The 25,459-nt window shown below is 51.8% G+C and overlaps 7 protein-coding genes across 7 annotated transcripts; 3 read left to right on the top strand and 4 right to left on the bottom strand.

Moving 5' to 3' along the window:
- Window positions 1-5,171: 5,171 nt before the first annotated feature.
- Window positions 5,172-8,789, bottom strand: A1O9_11360 (uncharacterized protein; the record flags this gene model as incomplete). Its single annotated transcript, XM_013399654.1, has 1 exon — window positions 5,172-8,789. The coding sequence occupies one exon, from the start codon at window positions 8,787-8,789 to the stop codon at window positions 5,172-5,174; it is 3,618 nt and encodes a 1,205-aa protein (XP_013255108.1).
- A 1,495-nt stretch (window positions 8,790-10,284) lies between these two features.
- A1O9_11359 (oxidoreductase) lies at window positions 10,285-12,353 on the bottom strand (the record flags this gene model as incomplete). The annotated part of the gene is made up of 8 exons (XM_013399653.1): window positions 10,285-10,420; window positions 10,484-10,694; window positions 10,760-11,228; window positions 11,284-11,396; window positions 11,448-11,582; window positions 11,637-11,788; window positions 11,844-11,952; window positions 12,005-12,353. 8 exons carry the CDS (start codon window positions 12,351-12,353, stop codon window positions 10,285-10,287), a joined length of 1,674 nt encoding a protein of 557 aa, XP_013255107.1.
- An 858-nt stretch (window positions 12,354-13,211) lies between these two features.
- Window positions 13,212-14,711, top strand: A1O9_11358 (uncharacterized protein; the record flags this gene model as incomplete). Its single annotated transcript, XM_013399652.1, has 1 exon — window positions 13,212-14,711. The coding sequence occupies one exon, from the start codon at window positions 13,212-13,214 to the stop codon at window positions 14,709-14,711; it is 1,500 nt and encodes a 499-aa protein (XP_013255106.1).
- Window positions 14,712-15,080: 369 nt separating this feature from the next.
- Window positions 15,081-16,134, bottom strand: A1O9_11357 (uncharacterized protein; the record flags this gene model as incomplete). Its single annotated transcript, XM_013399651.1, has 2 exons — window positions 15,081-15,370; window positions 15,483-16,134. The coding sequence occupies 2 exons, from the start codon at window positions 16,132-16,134 to the stop codon at window positions 15,081-15,083; spliced, it is 942 nt and encodes a 313-aa protein (XP_013255105.1).
- Window positions 16,135-17,078: 944 nt separating this feature from the next.
- On the top strand, window positions 17,079-18,250 carry A1O9_11356 (uncharacterized protein; the record flags this gene model as incomplete). The annotated part of the gene is made up of 3 exons (XM_013399650.1): window positions 17,079-17,329; window positions 17,412-17,727; window positions 17,894-18,250. 3 exons carry the CDS (start codon window positions 17,079-17,081, stop codon window positions 18,248-18,250), a joined length of 924 nt encoding a protein of 307 aa, XP_013255104.1.
- Window positions 18,251-19,749: 1,499 nt separating this feature from the next.
- On the top strand, window positions 19,750-21,506 carry A1O9_11355 (uncharacterized protein; the record flags this gene model as incomplete). Its single annotated transcript, XM_013399649.1, has 2 exons — window positions 19,750-21,091; window positions 21,163-21,506. 2 exons carry the CDS (start codon window positions 19,750-19,752, stop codon window positions 21,504-21,506), a joined length of 1,686 nt encoding a protein of 561 aa, XP_013255103.1.
- A 608-nt stretch (window positions 21,507-22,114) lies between these two features.
- On the bottom strand, window positions 22,115-23,944 carry A1O9_11354 (uncharacterized protein; the record flags this gene model as incomplete). Its single annotated transcript, XM_013399648.1, has 1 exon — window positions 22,115-23,944. The coding sequence occupies one exon, from the start codon at window positions 23,942-23,944 to the stop codon at window positions 22,115-22,117; it is 1,830 nt and encodes a 609-aa protein (XP_013255102.1).
- Window positions 23,945-25,459: the final 1,515 nt, after the last annotated feature.

The following is a 25,459-nucleotide window of genomic DNA, read 5'->3' as shown; positions in this document are numbered from 1 at the left end:
GTGGATGGCTCCGTGGTCTTTGGACTCAAGACGTATATCAGCTGCATACCAGGTTGGGGGTGACTACGTGCAGGATACATGCCCCTCGATGTGATAGCATAGCAAGATTCACACGATACTTTGCCCAAAGCTCCGCACGTATGGAGTACTGGGTACGGAAGATGCTGCTTACGAACTCAACTGTCAATGTCCTCCTGGTGATGCTTCACAAGACCGACCCCTCAGGTCAAAAGCAGCCATTGGCTTGGCCACATGGACCTTGAGCTGTGGCTTGCATGTGTTGCTGCTAAGTCAAGCAATTGACCACGATCAGAAGCTGCTCGCGGGGATGACCTGGCTACACCTACTCGTACAGGCTTGCTACGAACAGTGGAGCAGGTCAGGCCCCCGCTTCTTGGATGCAACGAATACTCCGTCTCCGTATCTGTGCGTGGAGTGCATTTGAAGTTTGCTCTTGGACGTCCAGTTGGCGTCTCCTGATGGAATGTAAAAATGTCGAAGCATTTTCACATTACGGCAATGACCGGAATGGGACGCGTTGAAAGGTTCAGGGTCCTGCGGTCGGCAAAGGGATTTGCGAGAACCGCAGCGGCAGGAGACGTTGTCGAGAGACCCTGCGGCGGGATCAGCAGTGATCGGCCCTGGCTCCAGGCCGGGGGCCCTGACGCTCACAATGAGTAGGAGGTATGTCTCGTTTGACGATTGATCAGCTCGACCCTTAGTGCCCGAGTGATCCTTGAAGGTGTTTCCACCGCAGGCGTGCTGGGGGGGGGTCTCCACGTCAGTACTCGTAAGTGCAGGCGGATATCAGAATCTGGACGGTGCTGGAGGATATCGCTAAAGCGTTTCGACAGAGGCGACGGAGGGTTGCATGGAGATTGCGATGGCGGGACTGGCCAACGCATCGACATAATCACTGCCAGTTCAGAAGCAGGAAGACGCTAGAGATAGCGGCGGGTGAAGACTTCGGTGTGGAAGGTGGTTTTCCTTGAAGCACGGGCATGTGAAGCTTTTGATATCAGATCACATGACTTGAGGGAGGGTTGAGGTTGATTGAGCACGGCAGGAACGGCATGGCACGTGTATCGTGTATGAGTGTGCGCGTGTGCGCGTGTATGAGTGTGTCGGGTGAGTCAACAGTCATGACTCAAGAGTCACGGCCCTCAAACCGCCACCCAAGGGGTGCGAGATGCTGCCGACCACTGCTGGGCTCGGTTGACTGACTGCGAGGAATACTCCAGACTCGGTCCGTATTTGCCACACGGCGGTGTCTAATTTCTCAACAAGTCGAGACGTCCCGCCGCCCTCACGGCGATAATATTAAATAATGCCCTATTCTCCGCTGTGGCTTGACTGCACTGCGCTGCGCTGCGCCAGCAGGGTTTGTGCGAAAGCAACAATGTGCAAGCGACCGCAAGGCCCTTCCTTGAGTGTCGTTGTGGCAAATCGACGGTTGATTGCGCCATTGCAGCCGGACAATATCGATGTGGCGCGCGTGTGTAGGACGATGGCAACTTCCCCAACGTCTTTGTGCTGCCAGTGCGAGGACGGTAGGGCTGTGGTATGTATCGCAGTTGTAGCGATCGTTGTAATGCGGATTCTGGCTGATGCTCCCATGGGCACCTCCATCTCGCCATCTCGCCACCTCTCCACGTCTCTATCTCTCTACTTTCTCCAGATCGCGGCAACCCTACATGCCTCGTATGTACGATACGTTCAACATCTCCAGGTCTCCCTCCAGGTCTCCCTCCAGGTCTCCCTCCAGGTCTCCCTCCAGGTCGCCCGGTTCCCACATTCAGGCCCATCCTCTCTTGCCTGCATGGGCCAGACATGCCTGTTGTGTTGCGCAGCCATCTCCACATGAGATTCGAACCACAGGCCAGCACTGGATCTCGACTCTCATGCCTCGAAATCACAGGGAGGCGGTGTATGCCGTGTGTGCATCTCCGACCACCTGGATGCAATGCACTCCACACGACTCACGCCTCACGACTTTTGGCAGCCAGAGGCCCACACATTCGACGTCTCAGATGCCCAACGTGTGTGAATAACCGCCTGGTCGCTCTATCTCGTACATACGTGGATCCTTCAGTCACCAGCAATCCTCCATACATGAGCAGCAGCCCAGCCAAGGATTACCACTAGCCGTCAACCCTCCTTTGCCCCTCCCCCCCCGTGCATTGCATGTATCCCGATGTTCTAGCCAGCCTTGGGCCTGGCTATTTCATCTCTTCGAATGTCCCCACCGCCTCAGTTGTTCGACTATGGCGCCCTCTTGCTACTCCGTATACATAAGCCCACTCCGTATAACCCTGCTGTGGCATCGTGATGCTCAGGCTTATGCAAGCCACTCTGGCGCCATGTTATATGTTTTGGGTTTCCCGACCCACCTTCTTGGGGCAGAATCTGCCGTTGTCGGGTGCCACCACGCCCGTGGTTGACGCCGTCGCTCGTCGGAGGCAGCAGATGCCAATTTACGAGGTCCCCGCCACCTCAAATGCAACGAATTTCCCCCTCCACTCATCGACACCGTTGCACATGCTTCGTGTCACGGCTCACGACTCACGGCTCACGACTCACGACTCACCCCAACCTAACGAGGACAGAGCCTACACACGACTGCCAACCCTACGGGATCAAGCGTTAAGCTCCCGCCGATGCCATTGTCTTTCTTTCTCAGGCCTCAGGTCTGCCTTCGAAAAATGTTGGGAATTTGTCCCTTGTCGATGAATTGCAGGGTGCCGCGCATGGCGGGGTGCAGCCCTGCCCCGCTCTTTCCCTCTTGGTCTGCGCCGAGAACGAGAATTACTATCCATATTCGGTCGTGACATGTGAAAGTCTCCTTCTCGTCCCTTCTTTTCTCTTTTCTCGCTGTCTCTTCACTGTCATTGACTGCACAACACCACATCATCTCCACCAGCCTCACAGGGACGTCCTCCATTCTCAGGCTCTCTGGCAACCGCGGACTGTCGGCCATCTCCCGGCCTTGAGATGCATACGCCCCTGGCTCTGGAGATCCCCAGGAACCCTCCCTGCAGCTCCAAATTGGAGTTAATTGTGGGTGTGAGTCTGGGTTCGAGCTCATTGCATCAATTCAATTGTCATATGTATCCCCACGATCATGAATCGTGAACGAGAATGATAAGTGGAGTCCTCCAGATTTCCCATTCTTGCTTGCACAATCCTGTCCTGCCCTATTCTGTCGGCACCTTCCGCGGAAGTGAAGGCCTTCCAAGGCAACAGTGCTGGAGTCGCTGTCAACCGCTTCTCCTCAACACTTCTCGATTCGAGATGATCTTGATCGTCGATGAGGTGGTTCAGACTTCAAACCATGTAATCATGGCCGCTTTGCTTTCCATCACAGCCCGTTCATTTGGCTCGGAGGGAATTGCCTCTCCTCGACCACATCCAACAGCCATTGATCGGCCATGCCCGACAGCACATCTAGCTGGAACAACCTCGTCAATCTCAATGTCATTTCTGACATTCGTTCTAGGAATCGGCGAAGTCTATTGTTGTAAGCCATGTGTGACGAGCTTGCCATCTTGCTCACTCGCTCGTCCCTTCAACTTGCCTAATTGATCTGTCCTCCGTTGCATCTTCGTATCAAGGGCGCTAATGCCACCTGCAGCGCAGCATTCACCAGATTTCCTCCCAATCTTAGGTATGGTTATCTGACCTTCCTTATCGTTTTTCTCTTCTAATGATTAGAATTTCTATTACTGCTGCCAGCTCCTGCTGGCGACCGCAGGTAGGAGTTAACCGCCAGATCATCTCGGATTCGATTACTCAATTCTTTCACCCGGTTGAAAGATTGTTTCCCCCAGGTTTGACGGGTAGATCTGGGTCACCCTGCATCCCGCAGCAGCAAATGGTGCTTGCGCTGGCTGAATTGCGGAGATGATGTGCTCTAGCTTGCCCAACCCGCAGGAAGGAATGTTGCTATTCCGTTCTAGATTGCTGTTGACGTGTCCACACATCGTGGCTCGATACCGCAGCCTTCTATCATGCCCAAGGAATGGCAGTCGTGCCGGGATTGAGGAATGTCAAGGTCTTGCTTACTCCTGGGCATGCGCTGCAAAGGCCTCCTGTCGGCTTGCTAGTCTGGAGCTGGCAAGCTCGAAGGCTCAGACCGCTGCATATCTGCTAGCACTGTCACAAGTCCTTGCAACATTCATCCCTCTTCCTCGATTCAGGCCTGGAAAACTGAAACTTAACATGGAAACCCCCTCACTTTGGCGCCAGGGGACCAAGTTGACTGCGCATCGATTCTTCTTTCCGCCCTAGGCCGCTACTCGAACTTCTGCCCACCAGAATGATCGATCGGGTTCGAGCCCCATCGACCAAGACTTACGCAGAGCATGTCTCAGTTGCAGGCCTGCATGTCACGGTGCCATTCTGGATCTGCCTGTCGTTGCACGCGTGCACCTCTTGCGTTCATCTGCACCGCCCCTGAAGAGCTTGGACGACCTAGTAGGTCCGCCCGCAGGTTCTGTTACCAGCTACGGGTTACCAGAGAGAGATGGCCATACTGTTTGAGTCTCGTCTCTCAGCAAGTCAGAAACAGCAGCATCACTCAACCTGGCGAATCTTCCTACCATGAAACACCATCCTCTCTCTGTAAAAGATAAGTCCTTCCCAGCAGCAGCAGCAACGAAAGAGTCAAAGTTCATTTGACATCTTTTCGGATATCCAGCGAAAGAGAGACATCTTCCAGCTTCCTGAGCGAATTCCCGCACGAAACATGCACAGTGCCGTTGTGACCATCCACCTATCCATCCACCAGGCTGGCGTGGATCGCCGTCATCGACCTCTGCAGCGTTCCCCCCCGTTCGCCGTCCCTTCCACACTCTGCTCAGCCGTAGAGAGACTACCATCGATTCACATAAACCGGTGAACGAGGTACAGACAACAGTAGTAAATAGGAGCCCCGTAACAGAAGCCCGCGCACCCGAGTCCTGGCCCTCAGGCTCAGGCTCAGCCTCGCGCGCTCTATCTCACATCGTGGCACCGCCGCGCAGCCGATCTGCATGGTAAGCAACACCGTCTCTTATTGTTATTCTTGTTCTTCCTATTTCCAAAAATGCCGAATTTCCAAAAGCCAAAAGGTGCGTTCCCTCCCTGGTCAAATCCCAGACGGGAGGCGAGAAGATAAAAGCCAAATATTCATATCAATTGCCTGGCCCAAACACCTGTGCTTTCCTCACCCAGACTTTGAACGATTCTCGCACCCTCTTTCGTTTCCGTCCGGATATGGCATCGCTGCCGGCCTTGGTCTTATGTCTTTCCTTCTCCCCTTCCTTGTTCTCATCGTGGGTTTCTTCTCTTTGGCCCCGGGGGTCCTTTGATTCTGAGAGGGCTTGCTCTTCTTGCCCTTTGTGACTGTCCACATTCTCGGTGGCATCATGGTCACTCTGGCTATCACCATCATTATCTTCTTCGTCTTCGTCGTCCTCCCCCGCCTCCGCCTCCGCCTCCCCTTCCTCCATCTCAGCCTCCATGGTGTCTTCTCGGGACCAAAGGCCCCAATCGCCCAGTCTCCTGAGCTGTTCTTCGGCATTCTCGTATTCCAGACGTCTCCAGTATTCGTTTTCCAGGCCTGGTAGAAATCGAAAGTGCCAATCGAGGTAAATGCGCATGGCCTGGCGATTCGCCGAGGCGACGTCATTATAGTACACTAATTGTGAGCTGGGGATCGTGGTGGTCGTCGGCTCAAATGAGGCTGGACACGATCTGGAAGTGTCTTCGCCGAAGAGATCATCTTCCTCCCCTCGCCCCTCTGTTTCATGCTGTTCCCGCACTGGTACCAAAGTATGTTCCCACTCCACAGTGTAGATGGCGTCTCGAACTGCGACATTCTGGGCCCTGGCTCGCCGATACGCTCTCGTACCCAGATCAACAACTTTCTTGGTCACGAAGAATCGTGCTTCCACTTCCGCATCTGGGCCGAGATGGACACGCTGATCCATGAGGCCATTGTCGAACTCAATTTCCAGAGACCACCGATCAGTTCCAATCCCGCTCTTGGTGTAAAAGCTCTGGAACTCAACAACACACTCGCTGACCTTTCGAGTGGCGAATTCCAGCCTGTACGTCGTCAGGAAACGATACTCGTCGTTGTCGGTGTAATTTTCAACTCCGCAGAATGTTCCCCAGACAGTATACTGGAAAAGCTGTTTCGGGTCCTCGTCTTCACCTCCGTCTTCGTAATCTTCTTCACCCGAACTGGAAATGTCGCCTGCATCGCTCGCCCCGGCTTCTGCGGGGCCCGTCTCACATCCTGTTTGGCGGTCCAATTGCCTCTGCTTCTCTCGCATTTCTTCTAGAAGTCGAGAATCAAATTGCTGAGTCCCATGCGAGGGAGCCGGCAGTCCTTGGCGTTGCTGAGGGTTCCCGAGCTCAGTGTGGTGGCCGTCTTTGGAACTATCACTGTGGCGAGGAGTCACATACCGATAATACTCGACGCCACTGATATCCTCGCTTACAGTAGACTCGTTGTCAGATCCATTTTCGGGAGAGACGTCGGCTTCGTCCTCCAAACCTTGATTTCGACCCTCAGAGAGACGGGCGTCAAATTCAGAAAGCCTTTGCCTGATCAGCTCCATCTGCTTCTCCTGGGACGCGAATTGACTAGTTCGACGATTTCCAAGTGTTCTGATTTCCGGTCTGCGAGTCTTTGATGCGCGATTCGATGTTGGGGCTGCGTCTCCGGAGGCCAGATTGAAGGTGACAGCCTTTCTCTTTTGTCGTGTTTGCCGATGGTTCTTTGTCACATTCCGTGCGCCAGCCAGTTCCGAAATCCGCTCCTCAACTTGCGACAGGTTCTCCGTGAGTAGGGTGATGTCGTTCGCGTCGAATAGACTATCACGCCATCGCTGTATCTCGTTTTGGGTCGGCATATCATAGGGTTTCGCTCTCTGATCGATTTTACAACGAATGTCTTGAACCCTCTTCCGCGCTAATTTGCCGTATTGATTTTCGCGGAGAACCAATTTTATAAAGCGGTGCACTTCAGCGAGTTCCCTTTCGTCTTGAGGTGTGAAAAGACCAATACAGCGTAGACGAGCGATACTTGTTGTAACTCGATCGATTGTTTCAAGGTCTCGCTTCCTCTCCTTTGCCTTCTCGTGCTGAACAATGATCGATTGTGCCTCTTCTGGAAGGGTATCAAAGTTTCTTGGCAGAGTCAAACTAGTTTTAGCCAGAGAGGGAACCGAAGTACAGCTAGGCCGGATATCAGGCGCTTCGTTGATATCGTGATGCTGACGCTCTGCGCGGGAGCGGCGATTATCTTGTGAACGTTGACTTTGAATCTCAAAAGTCGATCTTTCTGGCGAGCTTGTGGCTTCCGCCTTCATTCCCAGTATGGTGCAATTTAATTCATCTTCGGCCTGGGTTTGAGAGCCCATGGGCGCTCTTGAGGCGCCCCTATGGTCCGCAATCGCCCAATAGTCATGGCGGCTCTTTCTCAAGGCGAGCATCTCGAGCCCAGATAATCGGTTCGGAATTTTCTGGCTTGTATCATGGCGAGTGGAGTGCTTCGATTTAGGTCTTTGGTTAGTCTGGTTATCCGATGACATTGGGGAAGAGATTAAGTTGCCTTCATTCAAGGCGGCATCGTTGGATAGTGCCTCGGATCTCTGGCGCTTTATGGCTCGCTCTCTCATAATCGTACGTCGCTCCGCACTTGCTCGCTCTGGTTGCTTGTTTCGATGTTGAGAGCCTCGATCGCTGTCCTCATTCAAGGGCTCTGGGGATACAGCCTCTGATCGCTGGCGTATCAAGGCGCGCTCTTTCTCCCGTATGCGGCACTCCGCATCTGCCCGTCTGCTTTGCTGCACAATGTGCTGCTCAACGTCTAGAGGGCCGTCCTCATCTGTGGGCTTGGCATTCAGCATCTCTAGTCTCTGGCACGTCAAGGGTCCTTCATCTGATGGCTCAGGAGGAAGTGCCTGTGATCTATGTCGGTTCAAGGCACGCTCTCTCAACAATCTGCTGCGTTCCGCCCCAGCTTGCTCCTCTCGCGCTTTCAGGTGCGTCGCTGTCTGAACACTGTCTTCAATATTTAATTCTTCGGTTACCGGTCTCTCGCGTAGTTGGTGTAGATTGGCGAGCAATTTCACCAAGTCTACTTCCCCTTCCCCACTCGAACAGGCCGAATCAACAGTAGCAGCAAAATCTGTAGGTGACACCGTAAAGGAGTCATATCCTTCATCCTCATAATCACAATCCATAATAACATGGTTCGGTAAGGGCTGCAACTCCGGTTGTACCAGTGATTCGAGTTTCGTTTCCGCTCGCTGACTTACAATCTGACTAGCCATGGGAGCAAGTATGAGTCTTCTCTTCTTCGAAGCTTGAATCCCTGACTGGGACTGGTGTCTTTTAGGAACTTGTCTCCCACTTGATGTCGGTGCATCGTCGGGCTTTTGGAAAATCTTCAGGTGAGAAGCCATGTTCGGCGTAAAGGACGGTGACGGGGAGAATGCTGCACTGCGTTCCTGATATTGAGCAGATTGCCACAGGTCCTCGGAAGAATCGACAAGATCCCACCGGGTGATCTGAGCTATTTGCGCTTTTACAGTCTCGTAGCTTTCGATTGGAGGTAATCGGCAACATTTCGGGGGACCAGCATCCGATGGTGCAAGGATCATATTGTGCGGTGAATGACGACTTGAAGCATGTCGCTTATCGACGCAAGCCGGGGGCCTTGTGAGTGAGGGAGTACTGGTCGTACCCTCATAGAGACGCTCAAGTGCATCGTCAATCTTTGAAGCGTTTGCACCCATGTTGACGGATGGACGAAGAGCGCTAGGATGACTAGAGTAACACTTGAGAGATCCGACGATATCCGAAGTCAATGGTGCCTAAACATGGCCTTTGTATCACCAGACCAAGAATTTATCGGCAGATCAGAGGTGAAGATAAGTTACCAGAGTTCACATCACCACGTATAATGGACGTCTAAACCAAAGGGTTGAAGAAATAAGTGGTCCTGTGGTAATGAGCCGCTCAAGGGAAGAGTGACGGTAAATAAGACAGGTCGACCACTATCAAAGCGAATGGAATGCGACGGGAAGCCGGGCCACTTAGAAGAAGCTTGTCCGTGAGCGAAATATAAGACTTGGTCATGCTTAGGAAGTTGCAGATCGGTAGAGCACGAAAGAGGCTGTCGCTTTGCAAATGCGAAAACTTGGGTCAAGCTTGACATCAAAGGAAAGAGCCGGAGGGAGCTTTGAGAGAGGCAAAGATGAGGTAAAGGCACTTGAGAGTGTTGGCACTGTGTAGGTCAAGTCCAGATATCAAGACATCAAGCAGTGTGCAAGTGAGGACGAAATCAGAGGACAAGCCTCAACCGACATGTTGGCTTATCAGGGTCTCCAGGAGGCAGTCATGTTCCAGATCCCACCATGACGGCTCCCGGCTTGCCATCGGTCTCGTCAGCACCAACTTGTTCATCGATGATGAAAGTTGATGAGGAGCCCACCAGCATTTCGGTGGGTGCGGTCATCATTTGTCCTTGGCTTCGACATGAACGGTGGGTGGCAGTCAAACCTTGATGAGTGAAAGTCGACATATCTGGTGATATGTAGGGCACCTCTCTGAACAGCAGCATCTGCTCGTTGGCGTTGTAAGGTGGAATATTATGACGGTAATGAATTCAATTTCTTGAGCAGGCAATTCGCGGGTGACAGCTGTGCCTGCGGTCCTGGGGCATCCAATGGAAAAAGGCGAAATCAACGAAGCCTAGAGATCACATCTTCTGATCCTGTGGATTCCAATTGAACGATTGGACATTTTGTACAATGTTTGGCTACTACAGTACCATCATAATCAAATGATTTTCAGATGTTCGAGCCATGCCAAGGCTTGAGAAAAGCTGGTTCATGATTCGCCCATTTTGCTTCGGAGTTTGCTGCCGCCTTAAGTTCATCCAAGGCTGTGAGATCTGAGTCTTGCTTCCACAGACTCCTTTCTCTTGTTGATAACAACATTCACGGTCACAGACAGCCCTTGGAGACGAAGTAGGCACGCTAGCTGGGTGGCATTCGAAGTGAAGAGGCCGCCCTGTCTGATTTGCTTCATGTACACAAGCCACGGATCAATATTTAACAGGCCAAGCTGTTGAAAACATCAAATGATATCGCTTTGTATATCTGTACTCAGACTTCCACTACAAATTCAATCTATCTGCGATACGAAACCGAAAATTCTCCGTCCAAAAATGCGAAAGTGCGGCCATGGATGCCAAGTTTCCTAGCTTTGCCAGCGTTTGTACATGTCCTATGGCTCATAGACAACATCTGTCCCAACACATCTATTGCAGACAAAAAGATTACTTGGATCAACCGTTCGCTTTATCTTGAGCAGTCGCTCATAGTTTGAACCCCAAAAGACACGCTGCCAATTTGGTTCGTACCTGCATTCGAAATAGCATTAGCATTCTGCTTCGCCAAATCGGCACAGGGAGGGATATGCGCACGGGTTCGCTTCATTAACGTAAGTCCCTCCGTCCGGGCCCGCGATCTCATCCCATCGCTCGCTGATATGCACAAGCTGCTCTTTCTTTGCTTTCTTCTCGCTTTCTGGAGCAGTATCGTTCCAGTTGACACCAAAGCTAAGAACTCCTCGACCCTCATTCCATGCGGGATGTACGGAAGTGTCCTCACGTCCTTCCGAATGAACGTGGCCAACTACGCGTGGAGCAAGCGTTACTACGGTTATGAACATTGGCGATCAGGGCCGAAAGTGGACTTACCGAAGTTGAAACTTGGAGCATGTTCAACACCAACCTCGAAGATAAGATCGACAACTTGGTCTGCCTGGTTGAGCGCTATGTCCGGGGTCAAAAGCCTCGAAGCATCCATGACATTCTGAGCGATGTTTGGATCTGACAGGAAGTCGTTGGTATAGTTGATCCAACGTGGATACGTGACATTGAAGAAGGCGGCACTAGCCCCGGGAATCTTAGCCACGCCGCTGAATCCACTTAAACCACGTTCTAAGTCTTCTTCGCTGCCACCGGGTCGCACAAAGATGCCACTAAAGCCACCATCAAGCAGTGCATATCCTGTGTACCCGGCGTCGGTCATATTGACAATTGCGCCCAATGACTTCTCCCAGACTGGTCTCAGGCTGGTCTCGGTGGTGGCATTGATCTGGATGAAAGCGACTTGAATGCCAGTCGGAGGCTCAGGATGTGTTTTGTATGTTACAGAGGTAACAACCTGCAAACTCGTTAGCGTCTCGCCACTTACACGATGAGCATGATCAACGACATACTCCCCATGCACTGCCACCACCGCCTCTGATAGCCCAAAAGTAGTCGGGATCTGTGTATTGATTGAGAACTTTGTGCTTGCCTTGAGAATCAACGAGACTTATTTGTAGGACATCTAAGAGCAGGATATGTTAGGTGATGTTACCAACCCTAGGCAAATACTCACTGTCTACACCAAGGCCATACAGGTTCGACCAAGCAGAATGGCCACCTCCTGTGAGCCATCCTCCAGCTGCGCCAACAGTCCGCGCGTGGCCACCGACAACAATTGCACCCTGTTGAGCAGCGGCTTCGTATACGTCTACCAGGTGAGTATAAGCGTACTTATCAAAGATAATCTTTCCGTAAGACTTACCAATCCATTGCTCCCCAGCTTGAAGTGTGACCGCTGGGATGCCATCAGTGCCTTTTGGGGCACCTTCCACGACGTAGTTGTCACTCCATTCTCTGCCTTTGAGATTGTGGGTCCAAATGGAGAGAGCCCCGGCACCACTCGAGCGTCCGAGGCTGTAGCTGTTGTTAGCAATGTGGTTTTAAGGCGCTCTAGTGAGTTATCTCTCACTGATCGTGGCCCGTGTTTTTCACCACGAGGTACAAGTCCTTCTCACTTGCAAACTTGACTGCAGCCTGGATATCTTCAATAGTCTGGGCAGCTACTGAGTAGTGTGGAACTGTTACAACTTCTTAACATGACTGCCGGAGAACTCTGATATCGATACTGACCTAGTCCTTGGTCGCAAGGATCACTTCGAGAAGAATTGATGAAGCATTGCCCATCGCCCAACTCCCATGCTATCGCAGTATAGGCACCGGTTTGATTGGTTCGCCAGAAGCTATCGTCCCATTCTTCCTTGGCTTCGGTGCACTGTTCACTGTCAAACTCGGCGTTGTGGCAGACGGCTGCGGATGGGAATGTGCGGACAAGGCGACCAGAAATCGTGGAATTGAACTCTTTCCAGGTTTGCTCGTCAGGCCAACCAGAATCTCCGTATCTGTATCTGCAACGAGGCTTCAGACCCGCGGACTGACAAGGGGAAAGGAGGAGCAGTGCAAGACTGAGATAGGTGAGCATAGTGAGACTAAGTTTAAGTATTGTTTGGATTGAATCTGGTGGGCTCCGTTGGCTCAAGGCATGAGAAAAATGCCAATCTATATAGGCGTGTGCTCATATTGACACCCACCCATGAATTGCAAGAAGTCATCGGGTCACATCGAAGGTGTCTGATGCGAATACGATATCCACCACTCAATCTTCTCGAAACAAATGCATGGAATAATTCCAATCTGCAGTATTGTTCCAGTAATAGAAACATAAATCTATAGAATTGCTGATCACCTTCAGTGTTGATCGATTCTGCGGGGAAGATGCATGCTTTCGTTTGAATACCTAGCCCAAAACATATCTGCCTAGCAGTGGCGTGGCGCAGGAATCAGCCTCAAGAGCGCCTCGCAGCGGATATGGAGTTGAAAAGCCGTGGCAACCAAGACCGCCGAGCCTTGGACAGATGCGAATACGTCGATGATATGCATCGCGGCGAAGATCTCAATGGTCATGAGATAGCAGTGAGAGGTCAACGTGCACGATCAATGATGTTGGACCAGTTATCGCGAGGTCCGACTCCGAGGAATGCTGGGTAGGATAGAGACTACGCTCAGTGCCAGGCAGCGGCTATGGGGGAATTGATTTCAAAAGTCAGCTTCAAAAACCTTAGTCTGGTGGCCGCCTTTATATGGTCATTTTGACGACGGCCTAGTCATTAGATTTCATTTCTCTGGTCGGAAGACCTTCCTGTAAACACCTCCTCCACCAACGCGTAAAGTGTAACGCGTGAAGCCCGGCGTCGTTATTTTGGCGTGATCACAGCTCGCGACTGAGTCTGGATCTATCCACGCTCAACGACTCTTCAACCCACAACACTGTATCTCTAACATGTCCGTCGCTTCAAGGCGGATTCGCGATTCTCGCTCTCAACATGTGTCATCTCCAGTACCATCCGCGACCCCTTTCGTGCCACAAGCACTTGAGCTTCCTCTCAGTGCAACGGCACAGACTGCCTTGTCTCAACTCTTCCAAACCCATGCCAAATCCACTAAACTCTCTGATAACCTCACTCTTGCTATCGAGCAAATAACTCAAACCACTGGAGATTTGAATGACGTTGCGTACGAGAAGAGGATCAGATATGACAAGGCCTCATCCCGCCGGCGTGCGAATGAAGAAGATTCCGATCAAGAGGAGCGGGATGTACATACTTCCTTTCAGAGCAAGGTTCAGGAGTTGACTAAAAAGATGGATTTGAGCATTCGCTCTGTGATTGACGATCAGATCTGGCTGGAAGATTTCCCAGATGCCGCAAAAACGGTTATTGCAGCAAGCGAGGAACCAAGCAGTCAGCATCGGGAACAGGATAATCAAAGCCCTACGCCAATACAACCCACACAGCATACGCAGGCCGGGCAAGGCGAGGATCGATCTCGAATGGGAAACAGTGACGGGGACCCTGAGCACAACGCAATCGACTCTCTCGATACCTCTCATTCCAACCAGAGAGTGACGCCTCATGTTGTCCTACAATCTCGCCTCCAAGACCAATCTCGCGACTGGCAGTCTAAGTCTTTAACTGAGAGGTACGCATCAAACAACGAGTACAGAGGCTGGAAGCGAATATGGTACGATGCGAATAATCCTGGAGAGTCTGCACCACCAATGCCAGACGGTAGCCTTTGGTTTGCTGCAGAAGAGGGGCGTGAATTCGAAATTGCATCCCAGCGTGCTCCACACGCCGGTGAAGATGGTGACTCCGACTCAGATTTGGAAATCGCTGCGGAAAAAGTCCGGTTGAAATGTCCTATAACTTTACTTCCATACCAGAATCCCGTCACCTCGGCAAATTGTAACCACAGTTACGAACGAGATGCAATCCTCGATATGCTACGCACCAGCTCGGATCATGTTCCATTCAATACTGAACAACTAGCCGAAATCAACCAACTCCGCAAGCAGCGTGAAAAGGACAGAAAGAGGCAAGAACTGGCAGCGCAGCAGGAAAAGCAGGTCAAATGCCCGGAATGTAGTGTTCCGCTCAGGAAAGGCGATCTGAAACCAAACCCAGCCCTTCAGCGTCGGGTACAGCGGCATTTGGCTGCGAAAGAAAGGGCGGAAGCAGCTACGAGTGACGTCGATGGAAGCGATGAGGACGGACTAGATGATGTGGTAAGAGGCACCCAGCGGCGACCCGTCGGAGTTGGCTCCAGCCCTCCAACCTCAGCGAGGCGCAGTTTCAAGAGCGTTAAAGCCGAAAAGAGGAATTCAATGGTGCCGCAGACACAACTCTCAACCAGTGATACTCCGAGGGGTATTGCAAGCAGAGGCAGGGTCTTGGACATTGACGCTGAGGATGATGATGATGATGAAGACGACGACGAATGAATGTGGATGCAAGCTCGCATGTCACGATGACTCTACAAATAGATAGGATTTCGAATGGCAGCCACTGTACGCGGCAACGCCCTGGACATGTCATGTGTTTTAGGCCGCTGTTTGGGGTGATCCAGCCCACCTAATAAGACCAGTATCAGCCCTGCGAATACAATCGCCAAAACGCTTGTTCGCAATGGAGGGACCTTCAGAGTGCTACTCGCACGGTGTATTTTTTTCGAAGTTGACAATTCTTCAGACTACATCACACGAACAAACAAGCGCAATAAAGACTCATCAGAACGCGTCATAGTGCTGCTCTGGATTCGACCCCTTATTGCCAACCTTCCAATTCCTCCATACCAATGCCAACTCATCTATTCATTGACCCGCCTTCTCCAGCACCGATCCCAGGTTCAACGCGGGATCCTCATTCTCGACGATGCCCAGCACCGACGTAGGTTTCTTATAGCCGAGAAGCGAAAGCATCTTATCACTCATGGTCAAGACCTTGCTCCGCGGAATGGCGAGGAACTGATTCTCCTCGGTGCGCAAGGTGCCGCGGACGAAGAAGAGGCCGTGGACCTTGCGCACTTCGCTTGCGGTGGAATTGTGCCCGCCGCCGTGATAGCACGAGGCCAGGAAGATCAGCGCTGAGCCGGGCTGCATTTCTAGGTACACAGGACGAATTGTCTTAAGTAAGGAGACGGCAGCGCAGAAGGCTTTTGGGGGTCACGGGGATGGATGGGGTCAGGGTTAAGGACCGGATGGGCCAGAACGTACCAGCAAAGCAGAGCTCGTCAGTCCGCGGCCTCCGCGTGTCATCCCACTTGTGCGAGCCCGGGATAAACATGGTGGCGCCGTTCTCGCGCGTCGTCCTCGACGCCGCGATCAAGCACGCGAACTGGCTGGCCTTGTGCAGCTCAAACGCCGTCGGCCCGCTGTGCTTGATCCCGTGCACATTGTCGTCGCGATGCAGCGTCTGGCGCGGCGCGCCCGGCCCAATGTGGAAGGTCAGGCTGATGCTCAACAGCGGGTCGATCGTGTGCTCCTCGATCACCTCCTCGCGGATCACGGTGTACTTGTCCTGCAGGATATGCGTTCGCAAGTCCTCCAGGACTGGCGACGATTCGCAGATTTGGGCGAGTGTAGCAGATTTGCCTACGAGCCCCGGGATTGCGAGTGTTTCCTTCGGGATGATCGCGAGCGCGCTCTTTTCCGTGGTTCTGGTGAGCAATCTGTAGGCCTCTACCTCGTCGTCGATGGCGGAAAGCTGGGCCGGGGTGGCGAAGTCCGTTAGGATCAGGCCGCCGTCGCGCTCGATGATGCTGAGGATCTCTTCGATGGGCGCGGTCGCGGGTAATGTTGCGATGGATGTGGATGGTATGTATGAGGGGTCTATTGGCGCTGGAGGGCCATACATTTTCATGCCCATCTTGTGGCAGCGTGCGTGGGCCCGAGTTGTGGTCGTTTGGCTTTGGTGAATACTTGGCTTCAAATCCTGCTGGGGCAGACTTCGGTGGGAAGGACTTAAGACCTTGTATGTAATCCAAAATATGCTTTACATCAACTGACGGATCTCTTAGGGATTGGATGCGGTCTATCCCCTATCAACAAGGCGTAGTCTCGACGTTGACGTTGAAGAGCCCTATCGGTGTCATCGCCTGGGTTATTACATAATCACAGCAAGTACTGGCTGGCACGGCTGGGTGGCTGGTATCCCGCTGGGTGGGCGGGTGGCACCCACAAGCGGTCTTTGAAGACCCCAGTGCTCTCATACCTTCTTCCTTTATCGTCCACAACGCATGCTTCTGCTACAACGATATCCACCTTGGATGCAAACTATACCAATCATAGACTTATGGACTCAAGGCAACCAATCCGAGAGTGGGGATTGATTCGAGGGGTTTTAATTTCCTCATTCGGCCTCAACTTGTTCATATCTTGCTTCACATGATGGACGATAACAATCTGACGAAGGTGAAGCCGCGAAGCTTTGGTTTCCAAAAAGAAAACAAGCCATGATTCTTGCTGACCGACTTGAATGTAGTATTCAATTGACCGCACTCGGCGATATCGTGGAGCAGTGATATATTCATAGAGGCTGGTGGAGGTTGTCCCTCAAGAAGAAGGATATCTGTAGCTTTTCATCATGCCTTTCAAGGCACATAGGTTCCGATAACTGATCTTCTTTCGTATTACGATAACACCTCAATAAGTTCAAGGCCTTCAAGGCCTTCAAAGCACAACGAACACTGGAACACCCTGCAAATACCTCCACAGCGGCGATCAGCCATGGGAGCAATAGAAACGGTTCCCCCCATGACGGTGTTGAACATCAAGCCAATCATCGGAGACGCGTTGGCTGATTCAAGCACAATGACGGCTGTGGCATTCGACGCAGCGAAGCATCTTGCTTACACCGACCGTCCCAAAGTAATATCGATGAAAGACCTTGGCCTTCCAGAAGATGTAGGCATCTCACCTAGCGCAGTATCTGAGCCATTTTCCCTTTTTACAGAGGACGCTGTTCGCATCATGAGGGGAGAGGTCTTCACGAAGGAGGTGTGGGATAACTGCTTGCATAGTACGGCGTTCGCCAGCTGTCAAATCAGAGGACATTGTCCAAAGTGAGCATCCATCGTGGTCGGCTCTTTGCTGAGACCGGCAGCTCGCCCTGTTTTGGGTAACAACGGCTCATTCCGAGGACAGGTACGCACCATTTATGTACGATGCGTGGAATGATCCCAAAACGCTGTCAATCGTCTCGGACATCGCGGGCGTTGACCTTATACCAATGATAGACTACGATATTGGCAATTTCAACATCTCCGTGCAAAATGAAGGACAGGGCAAGGCAAAGCTTGCAAATCAGTCGGACGATGATATCCCGATCACCAACTGGCACCATGATAGTTACCCATTTGTCTGCGTTGTCATGATGTCTGATGCATCGAAGATGGTTGGAGGCGAGACTGCTCTGAGGAATGGATCTGGTGAGATCATCAAAGTGCGTGGCCCTCAAATGGTAAGTCAAGTTCGCGCTTTCCCCACCGCATCAACTTCAAAGTCACTCCTGCCTCCTTCGTTGTCAATGCCCAATATGGCAGGTCCCAGTCCGCGGTTGCCTCGCGCCTGCCAAATCCTCATCTTCCACGTGATTGCATACCTCCTAAATCCTCACCTTGCTCTAGGGCTCTGCCGTCGTTCTTCAAGGTCGATGCATCTCACATCAAGCTCTTGCTGCCGTTGGAGGTGGCGAACGCATAACCATGATCACATCTTTCCGGCCTCGAGATCCCATGATTCGAGATACTTCGGTGCTCACCAGCATTCGCCCCATCTCAGAGCCCTCAGAATTATACTTCCAGTGGTCGAAATACAGGCTGGAGGTCCTACAAGGCCGTGTTCGCGCCATGCTCCACGACCTCGAGGAAACACATCACGAGAACAGGCCGACGGATATCAAGAAGATTAAGCAGTTCCTGCAGCAACAAGAAGAATGGATGGCAGGTACGAACGCGGAGATGGTGGTGACTGTGGACCTGTGAAAATGGTTGCCCGACCACATACCGAGTACGGAGTAACCAAATACTTCAAGCAAATCAGCAAGTCAGCAAGTCTTCATGTTGCCAGGCTACGCCTTCTGCTTTCATCGGTCGATCATTAGCATTAGCCGATATGTACAGCGATCATATTCTCTTGCAACTAGCCCGTCCAATGGGATACCGAGTATTGTTGTTCATCGAATTTGCCTTCTTCAACGCACACTGGTTGGTGAAGCACGCCATAAAACTTCCAAGCCCAGCCACCGACACCAGCTCAGATACAGCCTGGGCCCAGGCGCCCGTCAGTAACTAAGTGTTAGTTAGGTCGCACTCCACACCCCAGACTCCACTCAAAATCTTAAACGAGGCAGAAGATCAATAGGGTGGTTTCATTTGTTCCCAGCTCCCCAACTTTCGGATCTAAACGTTGGTTCGGCGCTCCAATCGCTGAAGATCCAGACTTCGCATGCTCTTGCGAATAAGGCAGCTGAAAGCGTGCCCAAGGCACGGGCGAGCAGAAGCAATCCACAGTTCCGCGCCTGCCCGTAGCACATTTGAAATTGCCGTCTTCTAGACCTATCTGACTGCATGGACAAACGGTAGAAGAAGACGAGTCCACCAGATTAGGCTCAGCTTCCAAGACTCCGAAAAGCTCATAGCCAACTTGAAGCTTGAGGCAACTGCCTTGCATAGGCTACACTATCCGTGCGCATCCCAAATGTGTACCTCAAATTCGCCTCGGCCTTATTTGCTACACTCGGGCCGTGGCTATCATACCGGATCAAGTCGCTAGACGCAATGCAGTAGCTTGATCCCACGGAAAATACAAGGATCGCTGCAGGCCTGAGATTAATTGTATATCGCCTGCTTCCACTCAGTACTTTTCCACAATAGCGAGAGCCTTGAGTGGAGCAAGATAACAAACCTGGGACCTCCGACCGGCTTGCAAGGAGATGGCGAAAGGCTGGCCAACAAGCCAGCTGGAATTGGCCTCAATTAATGCGAAGGGACGGCAAGTCGCTTGGCGTGCTGCGATATGCTTATCTCTGCCACGCTTTTTCATGCATGCTTGCCACGGCTCCTCTTTCTTGGGTCACACTACTAGTAAGCAGTGACTGGTCTAATCGCATTGGGCAGAAAGATCCGCATTTCGCTATCTGACTGCACGGAACTCTCTTTTTGGTACGCACCTGATAATTGGGAAAATTGCCTCCACACGGGTACACTGGTACAGAGTACTCCGTACGTGTATCTTGATTGGAAAGTTCAAGCCTTGGCCATGGGTGGATGGACTCGATCGATACCCAGGAAGGCAAGGTTCTAGAACCGAACTGCTCACCAGCTCAAGATACTTGCTGTTGCGAGAGAGCCCGTTCCCGTGGTCTCACGGTATGCATATAAGACCACCAGCATCCACTTCCTGGAGAAAATATTTGGCTGATGCGGCCTTGTCTTCATCTTCTTCCATTTGAAATAGACTGGAAAGACACTCATAAGCCAATATGCCTAAAGAGATGGAACAGAGCTCCAAGGAGTTCAAGGATGTCGCGGTCCTCCAACCAACCGTCAGTGACGAAGATCTCGGCTCAGCACAGAATGTCGACAGCCTGCATCGATCACTGAACAACCGACAAATCCAATGGATTGCAATCGGTGGCTCGATTGGCACAGCGCTCTTCGTCAGCATCGGCTGGGGTCTTCTCGAGGGAGGACCTGGCTCTCTCTTGCTGGGTTTCATGTTCTTCAGCTCCATCATTGCCGCCATTAACAGCGGTATCGCTGAGATGGTCGTGTACATGCCGGTGTCTGGTTCTTTCATCCGGTATGCTGGGAAATGGGTCGACGAGGCCTTTGGCTTCATGGCGGGCTGGAATTTCTTCCTATACGAAGCCATCCTGATTCCCTTCGAGATCTCCGCACTCAACCTTGTCCTGAAGTTTTGGAGAGATGACATCCCCGTATGGGCTGTCTGTCTCGTGTCGATCTTCCTCTACGCCATCATCAACGTCTTCGCAGTGCGCTGGTACGGAGAGGCAGAATTCTGGCTGTCATCCGGCAAGATCATTCTCATCATCGTCTTGTTCTTCTTCACCTTCATCACCATGGTCGGTGGTAATCCTCAAGGCGACGCCTACGGCTTCCGGTACTGGCGTGACCCTGGCGCTTTCGCTGAATATGTCACGAAGGGCTCTTTGGGCAAATTCGAAGGCTTCCTCGGTGCCTTGTTCGTCGCTGCCTGGACCGTCTGTGGTCCCGAATATATCGCCATGGTTGCTGGTGAGGCGGTTTACCCTCGTGTAACCATCAAGACCGCCTTCAAGACTGTGTACTGGCGATTCGGATGCTTCTTCATCCTCGGAGCATTCTGCGTCGGCATTGTGATCCCTTACAACGACCCGACACTAATCCATGTGCTGAGCAACGAAGGCACTGGCAGCGGCGCCGCCTCACCGTATATCATCGCAATGCAGAACATGGGAATCGGCGGCTTGCCGCATCTCGTCAATGCACTACTGGTGACCAGCATCTTCTCAGCTGGAAACACGTACTGCTTCATGGCGACTCGATCCTTGTACAGTCTTGCGCTTGAAGGCCACGCTCCCAAGTTCCTGCGCGCAACCACCAAGAAAGGCATTCCCCACTGGTGCTTCTGTGTCACCATGGTGTTCCCCTTCTTGAGCTTCCTCCAGGTCAGCAGCGGTTCCGCCCAGGCGATACGCTGGCTCGTCAACTTGGTCACCGCCTCCCAGCTCCTCAACTACGTCGTCATGGGCACCACCTATGTCTTCTTCTACCGCGCTTTGAAGGCTCAGGGCATCGATCGAAGGACCTTGCCGTATAGAGGTATGTCAATACACCATGGCCTCTTCCCCTTCCCCTTCAAGAAGAGAAAAGCTAACATGAGAAATTCACAGGCTGGTTCCAACCATATATCAATATCGTCGGCGTGGTCTTGGTGACCATTATCATGTTCATTCAGGGATACACAGTCTTCATCCCCAGCTGGTGGACCGTGGGCACGTTCTTCACCTACTATACGATGATCTTCGTCTGCATTCTGCTCTTCGGCGGCTGGAAGCTGGTCAAGGGGACCAAGTTCGTTAAGCCCGAGGAGGCCGATCTAGTCTGGGATAAGCCGGTCATCGACGCCTACGAGGCCAGCATCGATCCCCCGCTCGGCCTCTGGGAAGATATCTGGATCACCACTCTCACTTTCTTGAGGATCAAGCACAGAAAAACCGAGAAGGTCGATGCTTGATTCGTGGTGTGCTGTATAATGGGAGATATTTTGGACACTCGCTCGTCCACGATCCAACGATTCTCAGCCCTTGGCCTTCAGCCTTATGCATGGAGATGGTGTTTGCCGGGATTTTTGTTTGGATAAATCTAGACCGATATGATAAGCCAATAAAATGTACCACCAATCCATATCGTTGCTGTTACTGCTGTTTGTTGCTTCTCGGTGATCAACAACATGGCTAACATAATCCCCGCTAACTTTACACATTTCCGCCATCTTAATGCATCAAAGGCGCATTTTGTACCGGGTGCTTGAAAGAGTCCGTAATCGTGAATTGAGAGGAAGTCGAGGGAAACCTCCTCTGCTCCCACAATCAAAGGCTCTATCATACCTTCGGCTCGAGCGCGAGCTCTGTGATGAGGTTCGTGGATTGTGGGTTGTGGTTTTATGGTTCAAGCTAGCCTAGCATAACTGGAAACACCGTTAGCATCAATTTTCCTTACAGACAGCTCACACCCTCTTTCTCGACTTTTACATTTCGTTCCTTACATCTCCCTGTAAAGAGGAGGTTGATAACCGAGTGATGTGAGGATGGTAAAACCGACAACAACTCCAACACCAACCAATTATAGAAATAGGGCGAGAGCCGTGCAGCAAACAACCATAATGAGCCAGCTCTTCGCTTGATAGCTGGCTAATTCATATAGACGATCAGGGTACGTACCTTCCCAACCCCAATCACGCATGACTCCGAGCCAATGCATGGATCCCTTGACCGTGTAGTCGATACTCCCTGACATGGTCAGGGGGTCAATGTCTTTCTTGAAGGCCAGGGATTGCGGGAAGTCAGTGGGCGTTTTCGAGTCGACGGATCGTGCTGCGGCGGCGGCGGAGGCGGCGGAAGCTGCGGCGGAGGGGGATTTTTTGGTCGTCGTTGTTGTTACAATTGGATTAAGGGCGGGCTCTGTGCTCGTAGCGATGGTCGTTGTGTCGTCGACGGTCGTGTTTGGGTCTTTGCGACTATTATTGTAGATGACGTCGGGGGTTGTGGACTCGTCTTCGTCATCGTCGGCGTTACTGCTGTTTTTCTTGAAGTTCGCATTCTCGTATTCGTCTCTCCTGCGCCAGACCTCGAGGGTCATTTCCTTGCAACGGTCAATTGTCCCTGCGATCATGCGCTTGGACATCAGATCCCACCGGTCGAGGACCCATTCTCTATCCTCGTCTCCATAAGCTTCGCACCCGGCCACTAGCAGTGGGAAGATCTGGATAATGGTCGTGCCGGAGACGGGCGGCACAGTGGCCAGAAAGACCAGTGTCTTCTGAGCTAGATCCCACATTGAGAAAGACGACGGCAGCTCAGGAACTGTTTGGCGTAGCAACAGGAGAGCTGCCCACCGATAGGCTTCGGCTGTTTGGATGGGGTCTGATATGTTGTGGTTATGTCCCTTGGAGGGTTCAGTGCTTATTGGGGGGACCCAGCGGTCTATACTTGATCTGATATCGAGAGCTTTGGATATGATGGCGAGCGAATTCCGCTTCTCGCTCCTTTTTCGTACATGTCGGACAAGATCTGCCAACCGTCCTATTATTGGAAATAGAGTGACGGCACATCCCATGAGTGGATCGACTTGACGTGAAAGCGGGACCGGACTCAAAAGGCTGCACGTGTTCATGAAATCAAAGTCCAAAGGTCCCCCATCCTGGAGGCAGGAAAAACGGGCGAGGACATCCATGTAAATCCATGTATTGGCCAGGAAACTTAGACGGCTGAGCTCCCCGTCCGTTAAACTCGAGGCTTGATGTTTAGAGACTGCCTTCTGCATTAGCCTGTGAGCACTGTTGATGTGATTCATGCCAGTTGAAGTTTTTCGATTATCCCAGCATTCGGCCCAGCCTAGGGCCAGTCTGGTAGCAATGGCAGACTCCAACGACATGCTGTTGTTGACTTCAGTTGTTGATAGTGCTTGTATGCAAAGGTCATAGTGCCGAATACCAGGAAGACCAAATTCTGGTTGTGTTTTAGTCAGTTGTAGGCAGGTCATTGCTGCGAGAGCGTGATACAGTGCCGGACAATCTTGAGCCATTGGCCAGATCAACGTCCTCCACGGATTCCTAGTCTGGTCATCCTTGATTGACAGGATTTCGCAAGTACGAAGTTCAAAGAGTTCTCGTATTGTGGCTTGTGGAAGTCTTTTAGGCGTGGACTGTTGATCCCAATGTAGAAAAGGCTCATTTGGCCATGAATTAGGTGGTGATAATGTCGCAGGTAATTGCTCGATAAGAATTTGAGTGGACGGTGGTGAGTGGGTGTTCTGCAGTGCACTATTCATCGTATTGAGTTCGCTAACGCCTTCAGCCCAGTCTACCTCCATGGCCTCGTCACCTGCAAGCCAATCGAAGCCCGGGAATGTCTTCGCTAATACCTCATGGGCTGACGATTCTGAGATATCCATCTGGGGGGAACGACCAGAAGTGGATGCCACATTTAAGTCGGCTGATGGCAAGAGAAGACCAAGATCATCTAAGTCAACGGGCTCATTTAGGTTCATGAAATCATCAGCTGTGAGTTGAGGATCCAGAATATCGAAATCATAGTCGTTGAGCCTATCATGGACATTCGAATGGTGACTAGGTGTAGTAGACGCTATCGGAGATGTTGTCCAAGGCTGATCCCCCGGGGAGGCAGAAGAAGCAGGGAATACACTGGGAGACGTAATCCTGGCTCCGAGGGAGGGCCTTGTTCGGTATATCCTTGTATTTTGTTGTAAGAGATTGTCATCGTCAGTACTATGGATGATAGCATGATCAACCAAATGCTGTGAAGAAGGCATGAACTGATGTACCGCTTTAACACTATTGTTAGTCTAGATCGTGTACGACGTGGCAAGGCCACCTTTCCCTTCCAGTATTGGAAGGGAATTGCACTCACCAAGGAATGTACCGTGCGAGGTTTTCACCTTCTTGATGGGTTTCCATCTGAGAAGTTTTGAGTAACCTCCGCATTGGATATTGCGACGAACACATTGATGACAGGCGGGTTTTGTTTCATCGCATTTCCTTCTCCTTGATTTGCATGTTAAACAACCTTGAAGGACGATACATTAGCCAAGGTTCAACGTGAAAAAATAACCCCATGATGTGGGTAGATACCATCGCGACTCTTGGTTTGCTTTGGTTTGGAGGGTTCGTCGTCCCCCACATTGTCGCCACTGGGGGCGATCGGAAGCAATCCTGTCGACGCGTCTGCTTGCAGAGCCGTTGAGGAGGAAGTGAGACTGGCAGGTTCCTGACCGTTATTGGAAGGCAAAGCAACTGAGTGTATAGGGCTCGTTCCTGCCATAGAACGAACAGGGCAAGTGCTGTCTTTTTGGTTGACCTGAGACCTGAAGATGGCAGGTATCATGCCACATTCGGGATCAGAGACTCACAGATGTGACAATGTGGCTTATCTCTCGATTTCTCTGCCATGCCGTCGACGAACAGATAGGAGATCGGGCCGGATGGTGTCTGGAATATTTTGCTGATTGAGGTCTAGGGGCGTCGTTTAGGCCTACCCCTCATGCTTCTGCCCGCGATGGGTGTCCAATAGGTGGCTGGGTCCGGGCGGTCGTCACCTGGGGGTGTAGCAATCATCATTCTGTTAGGGGCGGATCTCAGTGGGCATAGGCGTCAGATATTGGCTGATGGCACCCAGATCTCCTCCATGGGAGCTCACCTGTAGCACATACCGTACTCCGTACTCCGTACTGGACAAGCAAACGAAAGGTTGAGTCTACGGATCGATTGTATGAGATCACAAGACCCGAATCATTTGGCGATTGTGCACAAACTCCTCGTGAAGACTCGGACATCAGGCTGCAAGTCCAGCAGAATATCGATAGTCATCAGGCACCAGTCATCAGTCAGCGCGGAGCTGGTCTCGCCCTTAACACGACTAAACAATGTTCCAAACCTTGAATAGAGGAAGA

Source organism: Exophiala aquamarina (assembly GCF_000709125.1).
Source record: "Exophiala aquamarina CBS 119918 chromosome Unknown aczIA-supercont1.17, whole genome shotgun sequence".
NCBI lineage: Eukaryota > Fungi > Ascomycota > Eurotiomycetes > Chaetothyriales > Herpotrichiellaceae > Exophiala > Exophiala aquamarina.
This window is presented reverse-complemented; position numbering and strand designations above follow the sequence as displayed.